The sequence below is a fragment of the Dermochelys coriacea genome, chromosome 2 (assembly GCF_009764565.3).
Source record: "Dermochelys coriacea isolate rDerCor1 chromosome 2, rDerCor1.pri.v4, whole genome shotgun sequence".
NCBI lineage: Eukaryota > Metazoa > Chordata > Testudines > Dermochelyidae > Dermochelys > Dermochelys coriacea.
Genome location: NC_050069.1, coordinates 222,332,775 through 222,350,518, shown reverse-complemented (window position 1 = coordinate 222,350,518; position 17,744 = coordinate 222,332,775). Strand labels below are relative to the sequence as shown.

The 17,744-nt window shown below is 41.3% G+C and overlaps 1 protein-coding gene across 2 annotated transcripts in view; it reads right to left on the bottom strand.

Moving 5' to 3' along the window:
• SLC25A13 (solute carrier family 25 member 13) overlaps positions 1 to 17,324 on the bottom strand; it is a 139,572-nt gene extending 122,248 nt beyond the window's left edge. The window contains exons 1-2 of one of the 2 annotated variants that reach the window (XM_038391674.2): positions 17,214 to 17,265; positions 13,906 to 13,920 (exon numbers count right to left, since the gene is read on the bottom strand). In XM_038391674.2, coding sequence (XP_038247602.1) covers positions 13,906 to 13,920; positions 17,214 to 17,225 — 27 coding nt within the window. In that variant the 5' untranslated portion in view covers positions 17,226 to 17,265. Of the gene's footprint in view, positions 1 to 13,905; positions 13,921 to 17,213 lie in introns of both variants that reach the window. The other variant, XM_038391675.2, reaches the window with a different exon arrangement.
• Between the last annotated feature and the right edge of the window lie 420 nt (positions 17,325 to 17,744).

Below are 17,744 nucleotides of genomic sequence, written 5' to 3'. Positions count from 1 at the left end.
AGAATCTAGGAAAAATTCAGTGGAAGTCTCACCTGAGAAAACAAGGATAGGCACTGTCAGAAACACACTATGATCTTTATCTGTATTGTATATTGACTCCAAACAAACCTTTATATGTCACTTTTACCCACTCTATCAGATAATACCAACCATCACTGGAAAGAATAAATAAAGTCATATGAATATAGAAGTTTGAGAAATTGGTCATAAAGTTGTGGCAAATATGAAGAAAGTAGGAAGAATTTGGGGGAAAAGAAGAGCTACACTGTTAGCATCGGCAAATATCTGCATCAACTGCAGTGGGAGGAAGAAAGGCATTTTCAGATTTGGATATGACCCAAGTGTTTGAAGGTAGGGCAATGTTAGCAATTCTCTCCCCTAATTTGAGAACTGTAAGTCAGATCCTCAGCTCCCACCCCAGATGAACTCAGATGACTTAGCTATAATAAAAAGAAAAGGAGTACTTGTGGCACCTTAGAGACTAACAAATTTATTAGAGCATAAGCTTTCGTGAGCTACAGCTCACTTCATCGGATGCATCCGATGAAGTGAGCTGTAGCTCACGAAAGCTTATGCTCTAATAAATTTGTTAGTCTCTAAGGTGCCACAAGTACTCCTTTTCTTTTTGCGAATACAGACTAACACGGCTGCTACTCTGAAACCTAAGAATATCAGAGGAACAGTGGGGGGTGGGGTGGGAGGGAGAAATACCATGGGGAAATAGTTTTACTTTGTGTAATGACTCATCCATTCCCAGTCTCTATTCAAGCCTAAATTAATTGTATCCAGTTTGCAAATTAATTCCAATTCAGCAGTCTCTCGTTGGAGTCTGTTTTTGAAGCTTTTTTGTTGAAGTATAGCCACTCTTAGGTCTGTGATCGAGTGACCAGAGAGATTGAAGTGTTCTCCAACTGGTTTTTGAATGTTATAATTCTTGACGTCTGATTTGTGTCCATTCATTCTTTTACGTAGAGACTGTCCAGTTTGGCCAATGTACAAGGCAGAGGGGCATTGCTGGCACATGATGGCATATATCACATTGGTAGATGCGCAGGTGAACGAGCCTCTGATAGTGTGGCTGATGTGATTAGGCCCTATGATGGTATCCCCTGAATAGATATGTGGACAGAGTTGGCAACGGGCTTTGTTGCAAGGATAGGTTCCTGGGTTAGTGGTTCTGTTGTGTGGTGTGTGGTTGCTGGTGAGTATTTGCTTCAGTTATAATAAAGCACTTGTGCATCTATCTACCATGTAAAGTCCACAAAATGCATTTATCAGATATATAACTAACACATTCTAAATGGTAGTTTACAGAGTTAGAATGTGTTCAACCAAGAGATACCATTTTACCAAACTCAGAGGTGATGTAAATAGTGGTATATACAACCCCTACATAAGATAGTGTAAATATTTAATAATAAAAAGGTGTGTGGCCCTTACTTTCCCTCTGCCTGACCTTCTTAAACTCTCCTGTTGGTTGCCCTCCAGCTACAAGCCCAATTTTCCATCCTATCAGACTGTATTGTACACCAACTTAAATTTACCTATGCTGGCTAACGGACATGCAACTTGCACCATAATAGAGGTCATCTCTGAAATAAATATAAATCCAACCTGTCTATTCCTGAAAGCACACAAGAACCCAGATAGAATAAATGCTTCACATATGAGTGTACTCTTTTACTAAAGTGTCCTATTGTGACAAAATTAAACAGTAAATGTGAAAAATCCTAAGTAATATTCAAACATGAGTTTCAAATTCTAATTCAGACTTTGACTCTACTTCATTGGCAACTAATTTAAGTTTTTACTTTCTCATTCAACTCAAAAGTTAGAATAATTAATTCCCAAGAACAATCATTAGATAGTGATAAACTGACAACTAAAACAAAGTCACTTTCTATTTATAAAAAAGTGTCTAAAAACTGGTCACCTAGACATTTAACAGTATTTTCCATGTGGGATGAGGGTTGCTGTTTTTGATTTCTCATTAATTGTCTTGATTATCAAGCACATGACTTAGCTATAATAAAGCATCAATAATTTTTGCTTTCTGGTAGTAACAATAGGCCCCAATAATTATGAAAATAGCCTCTAAATGCCTATGTGCCTTGCTAAACACAGGTGCTACCAAATTTACTAATGAGAATTTTCTTAAACTAGATTTTAACTATAGCTTTGGAATGTATTATTTTCTATTTTCTTACTATTTGTGTCCTGAACAGAAGCAGAATAGGCAAGTTCTGAATGTACAATTCATATGTTACCTCAATAAAACCAATCAAGAGATCATAAGTTAAAAAAAAAAATTGTACTTCTAAATCGGCCCAACAACTTACCTCAAAGCTGACATATGACCTTATACGTCAGTTTAATTCTGTTCTGCTTCGAAATAACCTTTGCTTCGGTCACAAAGAATTAAAGATCCTTCAACGCTTACCTTCCTAGCCACATCCCCACTTTACCGTTTGTCACCAGTACTTCAGATCCAGTCTAAAACATAGACTGCAAGCTATTTAGGGCAGGAGCAGCATATTTGTTTATTGTCTGTAAAGCATCTAGGACACATTAGCAAAAAAAAAAAAAAGAGGAGTACTTGTGGCACCTTAGAGACTAACAAATTTATTTGAGCATAAGCTTTCGTGAGCTACAGCTCACTTCTTCGGATGCTGTAGCTCACGAAAGCTTATGCTCAAATAAATTTGTTAGTCTCTAAGGTGCCACAAGTTCTCCTTTTCTTTTTGCGAATACAGACTAACACGGCTGCTACTCTGAAATCTGTCATTAGCAAAAAAGTATATTCTATATTTATGAATAAAAGAGGTCCCTGCCTAGGATTCTGATACAGCCAGCGTGCAGTAACGCAGTCAGTATCTCTTTCATGCCACTGCCTTGTTCTGCAGAATATAAGCTTTCCCATTTTTAAAAGCAATACATCTCGTCATTATGGTGGCTGACATAGCCTTAAAACCATTACAAGTTTCTGTGATCTCAATATGGGTTAAGTCAAACACCCATGATAATACTTTTAACTATCAACAATATTAACTCACTTCTCATCAAAGCATCCAACAGAGGAGAGAGACACCCATATTACGAGGATCTGCAAAATCTTCTGAGAGTGACAGGTCATTCTGACACCACCAGTGAGCAAATCTGGGAGAAAATGGCAACTTTTTCCCCACCAGTTGAGGAGCCAAGCATGAGGGGACTGGCAGTGCCCAGATACATGAACTCCCAGGCTGCACCAAGCTCAAAGAGCTCAGCAGGACTTATGAGTACCACTGAAGGGAAGCCAACCCAGAGGAGCCGAGAGTGCATGCACAGTGATATTTTGAACATCAGCACAATTTACTGAGAGTAACATCTTATGTGGATGGAGCTTATTTTGTGGGAAGAACTCCGCTCCCTTCAAATCTAAACTCTATCCTTGCTCTTTGCACCTTTTAAAGTGTAGAAAAGTGACTAAAAATTGCATTGTGGGGATATGCCAATGACTTCCCTGGCAAATATACTGAGTTTACAAATACAGATGTTATTCTAAGTCCACACTATGCTCTTTTCTCTTTGCACATCACCAATAATAAAAAAGCTAAATCCAAATTAGGCTGTCAGTGACATGTGGGCAAGCCCATTGCCATCAACGGGGAGCTGATTAGAAATCAGTAAGCTCTGTTGATGACGCTCAGGAAGGAATAGAATCTCTCTCTCTCTCTCAGCTGCACTGGCATGGTCAACAAGGAAAAAAATAAAAGGAGTAACAAGCTTATTTTTGTACCAAAAGTCATCAGATAAACACGCAAACTGCACAGGCAGCAGACGTATTGACAAAGAATGTGTTATTGTCCTGAGCAGAACCAGACTTCAATATAAGCAGGGCAATCATACGCTGCAGCAGCGCAGCTTGTTAGAGTGAAAATTCAGATGACTGAGTAAATCTTTGCATACGACACCTGAGTTTCAAAACTCAGACTGCATTTAAACAGCAATCACACTGCATTTAAAATGCAACTGACACATGTTACAAAAGTAGAAACAATGAATGAATTACCAGCCTAAAGTAAGTTTCAAAATATCAGCCGTGTTAGCCTGTATTCGCAAAAAGAAAAGGAGTACTTGTGGCACCTTAGAGACTAACAAATTTATTTGAGCATAAGCTTTCGTGAGCTACAGCTCACTTCATCAGATGCATTCAGTGGAAAATGCATTGGGGAGATTTATATACATAGAGAACATGAAATAATGGGTGTTACCATACACACTGTGACAAGAGTGATCACTTAAGGTGAGCTATTACCAGCAGGAGAGTGGGGGAGGGGTAACCTTTTGTAGTGATAATCAAGGTGGGCCATTTCCAGCAGTTGACAAGAATGTCTGAGGAACAGTGTGGGGAGAGGGGGAATAAACATGGGGAAATAGTTTTACTTTGTGTAATGTCCCATCCACCCAAGTACTCATCTAGCCTGAAACTGCCATAGCTGGGAAACCATGGAAGCTCCGATCCTCCCAGATGTTGCTTCCTATTTCAAGGGAGAAGGAATCTCCTTTAGTTGTGGCCCAAAGTTTTTCTCCTTACATGGCTACTTGAGACCATCCCTCTCTTAGTGGTGAACAAAACTCTTCCAGCCCCTAATATTATATATGGAGATACAGACCAGTAATCAAGCAGTTTGCAAACACCTAAAAGATGATAAAGTAATTAACAGTCACTGTGGACTGTCAAGAACAAATCATGTCAAACCAACTTAATAGCTTTCTTTGACAGGGTAACAAGCCTTGTGGATAGGGGAAGTGGTAGATGTGGTATATCTTGACTTCAGTAAGGCCTCGGACACTGTCTCGCATGACCTTCCCATAAAACAAACTAGGGAAATACAACCTACATGGAGCTACTATACGGTGGGTGCAAAACTAGTTGGAAAACCGTTCTCAGAAAGTAGTTCTGAGTGGCTCACAGTCAAGCTGGAAGGGCATATTGAGTGAGGTCCCGCGGGGATCAGTTCTGGGTCTGGTCCTGTTCTATAACTTCATCAATAATTTATATAATGGCATAGAGAGTACACTTACAAAGTTTGCGGACGATATCAAGTAGGGAGGGGTTGCAAGGGCTTTGGTGGATGGGATTAAAATTCAAAATGATCTAGACAAACTGGAGAAATGGTCTGAAGTAAACGGGATGAAATTCAATTATGACAAATGCAAAGTACTCCACTTAGGAAGGAACCATCAGTTGCACACATACAAAAATGGGAAAATGACTGCCTAGGAAGGAGTACTGCAGAAAGGGATCTGGGGGTCATAGTGGATCGCAAGCTAAGAATGCATCAGTGAAACACTATTGCAAGAACAGCAAACATCATTCTGGGATATATTAGCAGGACCATTGTAAAAAAGACACGAGAAGTAATTCTTCAGCTCTACTCTACACTGATTAGGCCTCAACTGGAGTATTGTATCCAGTTCTGGGAGCCACATTTCAGGAAGATGTGGACACACTGGAGAAAGTCCAGAAAAGAGCAACAAAAATGATGAAAGGTCTAGAAAACGTGACATATGAGGGAAGACTAAAAAAATTGGGTTTGTTTAGTCTGAAGAAGAGAAGGCTAAGAGGGGACATAACAGTTTTCAAGTACATCAAAAGTTGTTACAAGAAGAAAGGAGAAAAATTATTCTCCTTAACCTCTGAGGATAGGACAAGAAGCAATGGGCTTAGAATTGCAGAAAGGATGGTTTAGGTTGGATATTAGGAAAAACTTCCTAACTGTCAGGGTGGGTAAGCACTGGAATAAATTGCCTAGGGAGGCTGTGGAATCTCCATTATTGGAGCTTTTTAAGAGCAGGTTAGACAAACACTCGTCAGGGATGGTCTACATAAAACTTAGGCCTTCCATGAGTGCCATGGACTGGACTAGAAGACCTCTCAAGGTCCCTTCCAGCCCTATGATTCTGTCATTCTACTGTGGCCCTCTCCCTCCCTCAGCTCATGTTTGGGGGTGTAGGAGGCTCCTCCACCTAACTTTGTTTCTAAAAAACACACACAAAAACCCTAAACGAACAACTTGCTCCAGCAATTCAGCCCTGGAGCCACTCAAGGGATGTTATTACAGCTCAAATGCAGTAATATCAACTGGTAAGGAGAGAAAGGAAAGAGAAATGAAGCTGTTCATCTACACACACTCCCAACATCCAAGCAGATTATGTGCGCTCATCTTTTCCTTACTGACTATATTGACCTTCGCTAAACAGAAGCACAGCCAGCATAAATGGTCTTTTGAGGCTTATACATCCCAGACCGCCATGTACATAGAGAGCTGAAGAGAGCGCGCAGTCATGTAATAATACGTACATTTCATTAGATCTACTATGAAATTACAACAAGTTGTACAGGAACTTCTGTTATTGTCCCCAAAGTCAAATGTACTAACCCCAATCCCAATTCTATTAATTTGGGTCAGTATATCTGTTTCTGATTTCTAAATATTTTAATGCATCTCATTCAACAGTATCATGATAAAAAATCCTATTGCACACCAAATGAAATCTATATCAAAAGCTACCAAGCTAAATATAAAAAAAGTCGGTTGATAACCACAATTCATGGTTCTACTCTCTGACCACTATTATCTCTCTCCTTTCCCTATACTTCTAAAGCCACAACATCATCATCATCATCATCTGCAGGGTATTAGATTTCTCCCAACTGACTGACATGTATGGACTTAGGCAGCAATCTTCTCTGTGCGGTGTTTCGATGAATGTTGCACTAAAATTGATTAGCACTGTTAGACAAGTGTGCAGCAGATTGCTAGGCTAATCAAGGTAAACCTAACCATACACTCACATGAAATGAAAGATTCCTTCTGCTGCAAAAGTCAGTTCACATTTCAACATATAAATAATCCAGTAACTAACATGTCAAAAATAGGCAAAGAGTCCTGTGGTACCTTATAGACTATAAGGTGCCACAGGACTTTCTGCCACTTTTACAGATCCAGACTAACACGGCTACCCCTATGATGCATTTCAAAAATACAGCACCAAATTATTTGCCAGGGTAGTTTTATTTTATGTTTCAAGTTCCATGAAAAATTCAGTCATCAACAAATTGGACATGATTGAAGTAAACAAAATTGCAGGTTCTAATAGCAGGTTTCCAAAGAGTTGTACAGGAAGTGAGGCTACACATTAGTGCTGTCTTATGGGGACTCTGTCAAAATGAAAATAAGCAAATTACAAAAGTTACTTAAAAGCCATTTCCGTTATTATCTATGTCCCTCAGCATCCTCTGCTAATATCTGTGGGTTTACATCTTCCTATTTAAAAAAATGTACTTTTCTCTTCTCACTGCTGTTTTAAAATGCTACGGGGAGGGAAAGGGAAAGGACTTAAAGCAGTAGGGATATATTACCAACCACCTGACCAAGATGGTGATAGAGACACTGAAATGCTCAGAGAGATTAGAGAGACTATTAAAATAAAAAACTCAGTAATAATGGGGGATTTCATTGACTGGGTACATGACACCTCAGGACAGGATGCAGGGATAAAGTTTTTTGACACCTTAAATGACTACTTCTTGGAGCAGCTAGTCCTGGAACACACAAGAGGAGAGGCAATTTTGTTTTAGTCCTAAGTGGCGCACAGGATCGGGGCCAAGAGGTCAATACAACTGGACTTCTTAGTAACAGTGACCATAATATAATTAAATTTAACATCCCTGAGGTGGGGAAAACACCTCAGCAGCCCAACACTGTAGCATTTAATTTCAGAAAGGAGAACTACACAAAAATGAGGAAGTTAGTTAAATAGAAATTATAAGGTATAGTGCCAAAAGTGAAATCCCTGCAAGCTGCAGGGAAACTTTTTAAAGACACCATATAGAGGCTCAACATAAATGTATACCCCAAATTAAAAAACAGAGAACCAAAAAAGGGCCACCTTGGCTAAACAACAAAATAAAAGAAACAAAAAGGTATCTTTTAAAAAATGGAAGTTAAATCCTAGTGAAGAAAATAGAAAGGAGCATAAACTGGCAAATGAAGTGTAAAAATATAATTAGGAAGGCCAAAAAAGAATTTGAAGAACACCTACCAAAGACTCAAAAAGTAATAGCAAAAAAAAGAAATTAAGTACATCGGAAGTACCTGCTAAACAATCAATGGGGCCCCTGGACGATCAAGATGCTGAAGGAGCACTCCAGGATGATAAGGCCATTGTGGAGAAACTAAATGAACTCTTTGCATTGGTCTTCACGGCTGAGGATGGGGGGGAGATTCCCAAACCTGACTCATTCTTTTTAGGTGACATATCTGAGGAACTGTCCCAGATTGAGGTGTCATTAGAGGTGGTTTTGGAACAAATTGATAAATTAAACAGCTGTAAGTCACCAGGTCCAGATGGTTCTCACCCAAGAGTTCTGAAGGAACTCCAATGTGAAACTGCAGAACTACTAACTGTAGTCTGTAACCTATCATTTAAATCAGTTTCTGTACCAAATTGACTGGAGAATAGCTAATGTGACACCAATTTTTAAAAAGGGCTCCAGAGGTGATCGCGGCAATTACAGGCCGGTAAACCTGACTTCAGTACCGGGCAAACTGTTTGAAACTATAGTAAAGAACAAAATTGTCAGACACACAGAACATAATTTGCTGGGGAAGAGTCAACATGGTTTTTGTAAAGGGAAGTCATGCCTCACCAATCTACTACAATTCTCTGAGGGAATCAACAAGCACGTGGACAAAGGCGATCCAGTGGATATAGCGTACTCAGATTTTCAGAAAGCCTTTGACAAGGTCGCTCACCAAAGGCTCTTAAGCAAAGTAAGCAGTCATGGGATAAGAATAGGGTGAGCAGATGTCCTGTTTTTAAAGGCACAATCCCATACTTAAGCCTTCTTCTGGGTGTCCCGACTTTTTGTTAAGTACAGGCAAATTGTCACGTATTTTCTATGATCACAAAACAGAGCCAGCAGCAGGGGGCAGCAAGTGGCCGTGGACACCCCGCCGGCACACTCGCCCACGTCGGCGTCTCCCTTGCTGCCTCCTCCAGCAGCAGCAGCATTGGCAGCGGTAGCAGCGCCAGAAATGGTCAGCGAGAGCATCCCCAGGAGCAGCCCGGGGTTGGCCGTTCCTGCTGCTGCTCCTGCCCCGCTGTCCAGGAAGCACCCTTGTGGTCAGTTCTCGCCTCACAAGGGTGAGTAGCTAGGGCAGGGCATGCCCCCCCTCCTCCGTGCACCTGCTGTACCCCCAGCCCAGTGCTTGGGGAAGCCCCTGGGGATGGGGGGCCCTGCTCAGCCCTAGCAGGAGGATCCCTACTCCTCTGGGCAGAGAGGCTTTGCTGGCCCCTTGGCTGGGAGAGCAGGCTGCGAGCAGCGTTTCACACAGGACCCCTACTGGGGCATGAAGGAATGTGATGGGGGCAGGGTGAGTGGCAACACCAGCCCTGCACGGGCGGCCCTGTGCACAGGCATGCGGGGGGGAGGCAGGGGAGGTTTGACCACCAGCCCTGCAGGTGGGCCAGTGGGTGGAGGAGAACTGGGGGCTCAGATCAGCCCTGCGCCCAGGTGGGAAGGTGGCCGCAGTGGGAATCGCAGGTGAGCAGCAGCGGGGAGGCTCGGAGGACCAGTCCTGCAAACGGGCAGGCAGCAAGGGTGTTCGGACAGGGTGGGGGGGGTCATGGGCGGGGTGGCTTGTGCCTGCCCTAGGCGCCATTGGGGAGGAGGACCTCAAGCTGGCCCAGCAGGGAGGGCTCGGGTTGACCCAAACGCAGGGAGTGGTAAGGGTGGCCTCCGGCAGCCTACACATGGAGAGGCTGGGGAACCTCAGGGAGGGCTTAGGCTGGCCCTGCACAAGGGGGAGGGGGAGGAGGAGGGGAAATGATGTTTCGGGCCAGCCCGCGGATTTCCTGTTTTCCCTTTGGGAAAATATGGTCACCCTAGATAAGAGAGAAGATACTCTCACGGATCAGCAACTGGTTAAAAGATAGGAAACAAAGGGTAAGAATAAATGGTCAGTTTTCAGAATTGAGAGAGGTAAATAGTGGTGTCCCCCCAGGGTCTGTACTGGGACCGTACTATTCAACATATTCATAAATGGTCTGGAAGAAGGGGTAAATAGTGAGGTGGTAAAATTTGCAGATGATACAAAGACAGTTAAGTCTCAGACAGACTGCAAAGAGCTACAAAAGGATCTCTCAAAACTGGGTGACTGGGCAACAAAATGGCAGATGAAATTAAATGTTGATAAATGCAAAGTAATGCACATTGGAAAACATAATCCCAACTATATATATATATATAATGATGGGGTCTAAATTAGCTGTTACCGCTCAAGAAAGAGATTGTGGAGTCATTGTGGATAATTCTCTGAAAACATCCACTCAATGTGCAGCGGAAGTCAAAAAAGCGAACAGAATGTTGGGAATCATTAGGAAATGGATAGGTAAGAAGACAGAAATTATAATGTTGCCTCTGTATAAATCTATGGTATTTCCCCATCTTGAATACTGTGTGCAGATGTGGTTGCCCCATCTCAAAAGAAGAATGGGAAAAGGTTCAGAAAAGGGCAACAAAAATGATTAGGGGTATGGAACGGCTTCCGTATAAGGAGAGATTAAAAAGACTGGGACTTTTCAGCTTGGAAAAGAGAAGACTAAGGCGGGATACGATAGAGATCTATAAAATCAAGAATGGTGTGGAGAAAATAAATACGTGTTATTTACCCCTTCTCATAAAACAAGAACTAGGGGTCACCAAATGAAATTAATAGGCAGCAGGTTTTAAAAACCAACAAAAGGAAGTATTTCTACACACAACGCACATTCAACCTGTGGAACTCTTTGCCAGAGAATGTTGTGAAGACCAACAGGGTTAAAAAAAAAACTAGATAAATTCATGGAGGATAGATCCATCAATGGCTTTTAGCCAGGATGGGCAGGGATGGTGTCCCTAACCTCTGTTTGCCAGAAGCTGGGAATGGGAAAAAGGGAATGGGTCACTTGATGATTACCTGCTCTGTTCATACCCTCTGGGGCACCTGGCATTGGCCACAGTCAAAGACGGGATTCTGGGCTAGATGGACCTTTGGTCTGACCCAGTATGGCCGTTCTTATAACTTATGGTATGTCTATACTACAGTCTCAAGTCAACAAAGGTTAGATCGACTTACAGCCACCGCAATATGTACTGCAGTGGCTCATGTCCACACTACCCTCCTTCTGTTGGTGGTGCCTTATGTCAATCTGACTGTGTAGTATAGACCAGGGCTTTGACATTAATTCTGTAATGAGTTCCATACAAGAGGATCCATTGCTGAATAGTGCCTTAGAAGGGGTTTCATGTGAGTAGCCCATGGCTTCAATGGGACTACTCATGTGAATATGCATTATATCCAGCTGTACATGTTCACCAGGATTAGGCCTCAAACTTACTACATAAAGGAAAATCACTTGACAGGAAGTGCTGTCAAATGCACAGAGTGAAAAGTATGAAATGATGGGAAAAAATTGAGTTTCTTTTCCAACCTCTTTTAGTTAGTCATCTCTGATGTTAGTTCTCACAATGATAAAGAAATTGTCAAAATTGTGACTTTAATTGACAGTCCCCCTTTATCAGATACTTAATGGTCCCAGGAAAAGTCAGGATGCAAATAACTGAAAAGTAGCAAGAAGCAAACTTTTTTTTAAGTCTATATATATCTATATATATCTATCTAAAGAGATACAGAGAGCAGTTATAGGCGTAGGTTCTGATCCAACAAGTGACTGCACACAGTCTCACTGCTGCATCTGTGCAAAGCCCCACTGACTTCAGTGGGGCTCGATGCAGACACAGTAGCATTCTCACTTAGTCACTTGAAGGATCAGGGCCTCTTGTCCCAAACCTGCATGGAACCCCAATGAATCCACCCAGCAAGTGCTCCTTGCAGGATTAGGAGCCTTGTTTTTACATCTGTTGTGCAGAAAATACTCAAATTGTTTTGTAGAGCATATGGAAGGAGCACCTGAAAAGAAATAATTTGAATTAGATGATACCAAAATGAATTTGAGGAACTCAACTCTTGGAAGGTCTCTGAATATATTAATCTGTGAAAAACAACGGAAATGCAGAGCTTAGCTTTCATATTTTAAGATTTAGGGGTTTGGGGTTTTTTAATGGCAGGTATTGTTATATCAGCTTCAATAGCAAGCAGTCTGAAAATACAGTAAAAATAAAACAGATCTGAATGGTAATAAAACTATCTTAAAAGACATAGCAGAAGTCTACACCAGATTTGTTTCCTTTTTGTTACAATATATTTATGTAACTTGGATAAGACTCTCAAATACTGTTAAATTTATTTAAATTCACATCAGTTAACAGCATAAGATATTTGTCATCTCATTACATCTGAGGTCAGTTATCAATTAATTCTGACAGGCCCCAAATCTGCAAAGATTTATTCATGTGCATAACTTTAGTGATAGGATGCATGTGCTTAAACACTTGACAGAATCAGTTAGTTTAGCGAAACATTCGTTTGAGCTACATCACTTTTATCATATGTTAAACAAACAAACTCCAAGTAAACATACACACAAACTGTATGCACATTTAGCACAATGCAAGCACGAGAGCAGAGTATTATAGCAGGAGAGATAACTAACATAATAGTTAAGGCTCTTTTCCAGCCACAACAGGACAAGTCTTCATGCAGATGCAGTAATCTGCCAACATCATATCAATTATAAGGTTGAAGCCTAAATAGCAGGTTTTTCCATTCTAAACCCCAGATGTTTTCTGAAACATTAAAATTATTCAGATTTGGACTCTGCTCAAGTGTGATTTGTACAAAAAACATTCAAACATAGTTTAGATGTTTTGGAGTGCAAAATAAGAAAAATACACCTTTCCCATTATAGATCTTGCAACTTTACGCAGGACAGCAGCAGTGCCAAAATGACAGGTTGATAGAAAGTTAAAATGTGGCATGGAAACAGCCCTCCTTGAGAAATGCCTTAGAACTTCCTAATTAAATTGGTTTTAATTTGACAGAGTTGTGTCTCTTTGGAAATAAAAATAAGTCACTTTGTTAACAGTACTGCGTATGTTTACTTTGTAGCAATGTTTGGAGCAAAGGCAGGTTGAACTCACTGAACACAGTGGATAATTTAACTGTGCTTTAAAAAAAAAACAGGAAGGTGTATGATGGGGAATCCTTTAGCCAAACTGTTCCACATTATGTAACTTTTTCCCCGGGAAATTCCACCCAAAAAGAAAATGCTGAAGTTACACAATACTCAGAAGTTAAGAAATAAGGTACAGTATAATACCATATATGCCCTTTGCATGAACTATAATAAAGACTTTACATAACCACCTCATTCTCTGAAGACTGTGCTATGTAACTATTATGCTAATTTAGCTACAAACCGCCCCCATACTATATATTCCAGTAAATGTTCACTATTACCTTATCCTTTTACACATCTCTCGTGCAAAAACATTTTACTATGTTGTTTTAATTAAAAAAAACCACTTTCATGGACTCAGAATACATACAGTAATATACAATAAAGAACGTGAAAAATGTATAAAAATTGTGTCATACTATGTAATATAAACTATATTGTAGTACACATTTAAGGTTGCACATGCAACCTCATACTTTATCATTTCTTAACATCTGAGTGTTTAACTATGCAGCCTTAGCAGTCTTTCACATGTGTTTTATTTTTGGATGGATTGAGTTCTTAAAGTCTTCTTACAATGTCAACATTTGAGACCTAGCAAATGAGGAACAATTAAGTTAGATTCCAAGGGATTCATAAGTCTGAGGTGCTACAGTAAAAAAAAAATTAAAGAAAAGCAGTCATGCAGGACACTGGCAAAGAAAAGGACTTTGCAGAAAAAGTTGTTCAACTCACCAGTCCATTGTTTGGCTGAGGTTAAAAAGGCAAACATTACTAAGATGCATCAGTGAGGAATCAGAACACAAACCAAGGCCCAATCCTACAAACACATCACTTTAGTCTCAAGGACTATATCTGATAAAAGTTGCTCAGGTATGTGCTTGAAGGACTGGAGTGCAGGTGTTACTGTAAATAGTACAGAGTATTGCTTAAAGATATGCCACTGACTTTGTCAGGACTGGGAATCCACCCTGTTTGTTTAACTCTGGAAACTTCATCCTAAAAAGGTGAAAACTTCAAAGTCTCACAATGCAGCTTAAATATTAAACTAGGGCTGGCAAGCAATCAAAAAATTAATCACGATTAATCATGCTGTTAAACAGTAACAGAATACCATTTATTTAAATATCGTTGGATGTTTTCTACATTTTCAAATATATTGATTTCAATTACAATACAGAATACAAAGTGTACAGTGCTCACTTTATATTTATTTTAATTACAAATATTTGCACTGTAAAAACAATAATAATTTTCAATTCATGTAATACAAGTACTGTAGAGCAATCTCTATCATGAAAGTTGAACTTACAAATATAGAATTATGTACAAAAAAACCCGGCATTCAAAAATAAAACAATGTAAAACTTTAGAGCCTACAAGTTCACTCAGTACTACTTCAGCCAATTGCTCAGACAAACAAGTTTGGTTACAATTTGCAGGAGATAATGCTGTCCCAGCGTTTGGCTGAACAAGAAGTAGGACTAAGTGGACTTGTAGGCTCTAAAGTTTTACACTGTTTTGGTTTTGAGTGCAGTTATGTAACAAAAAAAAAAATCTACATTTGTAAATTACACTTGCATGATAAAGAGATTGCACTACAGTACTTGTATGAGGTGAACTAAAAATACTATTTCTTTTATCATTTTTAGTGCAAATATTTGTAATAAAAATAATATAAAGTGAGCACTGTACACTTTGTACTCTGTGTTGTAATTGGAAACAACATATTTGAAAATGTAGAAAAATATCCAAAAATATTTTATAAATTTCAATTGGTATTCTTTTGTTTAACAGTGTGATTAATCATGATTAATTTTTGAGTTAATCACGTGAGTTAACTGCGATTAATCGACAACCCTATATTAAACTAACTCAGCAGCTCACAATTTCATAATAAGTTATTATTTCGCTTGAATCTCTCAGGATACACTTGATATTTCAGCCATTAGCCTTTTTCAGAGGTTATCTAAAGAATGTAAACTCTGCAGGACAGGCACTGTGCCTGTCTACAATACACTATGCACATTTATAGCACCATTTAAATAATATGAAGAAAAAATTAGGTGTCTCTTAGCCAAACCTTAAGTAATTTAAAATTGCACTATATATAGTCTCACCTGTTCAGTGTATTCTGAATGTTTAGATTATACTTTTCCAGTGTTTTCTCAAAGGACTATGGGCACCTACGCCCTATGAAATTGAACTGAAAGCAAAATATATTGTTCAACAATATGTCATAGAAGTAATATGATTAATTCTATGACAAGTTAGGATATATTTAAGATGTTGCCCTATACAGAACATTACGTAACCAGAAGGCTTCTAGGTTAAAAATCTTTGCTATGTGATGCAGAGGATATCTAGGTTAAACTTAATCTCAGTGAATAGAATACTTTGAAAAGTCTTAAATGATACAAAGACTGGTAAAGGGGAACCTGATAAATTGGTTATATTGGTGAGAGACAGAAACAAAGCTAGATAAATACAACTAAAAGTCATGAATGATAAATAAAAATTCAGGAAGGATAGTTTCAACTCAGAAAGCACATCACATACATTATCTTGCTCATGAAAACAGGTAATATGAAGTTGGAGACCAACCAGGCTAACTTTAATGAGAGCTATTGAGTAGCACACTGGCATACTGAACAGACGGATTCTGTGATTAACTTTATTGAAATATGTTTCTTCAGCAGAAGGTACTTGTATAGGCCAGATTTGCTTGAGGGGGGGTTTGTTTTGGGTTTTTTGGCACTGACATTTATTTTCTTATGTTCTTGTATAGAAGTTTAGCCACTGATTTCAACGGGAGCAGGACCAGGCCCCAAATCTTTAGGAAGTGTAAGTGTTCTGACTTAGTTGCATTGACTAGATATCTAGTCATTTATTCCTTCTTACATAGCAATGATAATGAACAAGAGCTGTTTACAGAAAAGAAGACTAAGGAGCTTCAAAACACTGACCCATATGTCAAATTAATGTGCCTTCACTGGAGGGACCCCTATGTAAGATATGACTCAAACCTTGAAGGGAGGGACTATTAAATAAATTAAAAAAAAACAACTATGAAGAATGGCAATATTTCCATGAATTTTGTTTTTATGTCTAATAAAAACCAAACATAGCCACTTGCTATGAGCTTTGCAAGCCCAAAGTCATACAATTTTTATTGCGGGAGTGCTGATGATGGAAACCATGTATTTGGTATTAATAGTCCAAGCCAGCATCCCTAGTTCTAGCACCACTGCACGTACATATTAATCATTTTCCATTTGGAGAATCTGATGTATAATTTGTAGCATGGGAAAAGATCTCTTTTAAATATATGGGGGGGTTTTAAACCCTGACACTGTCCCTTTAAATTACTCACCCTTGTGCTTGACAGACACCCACTGTGAGGCCACTAGCTAAATTTGGCTTGGGAAAGGAATCAGGCGACTTAATTGATGAAGGCAAAAACAAAGTTCTTTCGGGCTCCCTCAGATCTGACCCGTGTCAGAGTCTAAGACCCCAACTGCGGAAGTGCTGCAATAGGGGCAACACTGCTGCCCTATGTGTATGACCCAGCCAAACGTGACTGTGCAGTGCCATAACTGTACGTGGTGTACCCCAAACCCTGATGGGGCGCGCTCCCTCCCCCGGGCAGCTCCCAAGCAAGAGGATGCAGGTAGGAAGGCCCCTTGAACTCCCTTCACGCAGAGGCCAGCCACCATCGTGGCTAAAGCCAAATCCCCCAGGCCCGGGGCGCAGGCCCCGCAGCGAGCCCTGAACACAGCGAGCAACCCCCACATCCCGGCAGCGCCTGCCAGCAGCGCCAGGGACCTGCACGCCAAACACCCCCGCCAACGGGGGGGGGGGAGGGGCAGCGGCCGCGGCTGGCGGGGAGGGGCTCAGCCCACCCCAGCGAAGTTCCACCAAGGGCAGGCCCCCATCCGGCAGCCTCCCTCCAGCCAAGCCGCGGGGGCGCGCTCCCCCAGCAACGGCGGCGGCGGCCCGGCCCGCGCCTGGGAAGGAGGCAGCAGCAGCGGCTCCCGACTCACCTTGGCAGCCATGCTTGGTCCCCGTGCAGCCGTCCCAACGCGGCAGGCCCCGCCCCTCCTGCGCACTAGGCCGGCCGCCGCCGCCGCCGCCGCCCGCTCATTGGCTGCGGCCGGGGCCCCGGGGCCCTGCCGGCGCGCGCGTGATCCGCCGCTCTCCTCGTGCCCGGCTTGGGCAAGGGGCGCACGTGACGCCGGGCTGCGCTGTCCAGCAGCGAGGGGCGGCCGGGGAGCGGCGCGCGGGGGGAGGTGACCTGTCCCTGGTTCAGGGACAGCCGATCAAGGGGCAGCTGGGCAAACAGCAGCGTGGGGCTTTGTTGAGGAGAGTGGAAAGCCGCCCGCCGCTGCAGTTCAATGCCCTGCGTGAGTAGCGTGACCAGATGTCCCGATTTTGTAGGGACAGTCCTGATATTTGAGGCTTTTTCTTATGTAGGTGCCTATTACCCCCGACCCACTCTCCTGATTTTTCACACTTGCTGTCTGGTGGCCTAGGCCTGAGGGTGGGTTGTGAAAGAGCCACAGTGAACAACAGTG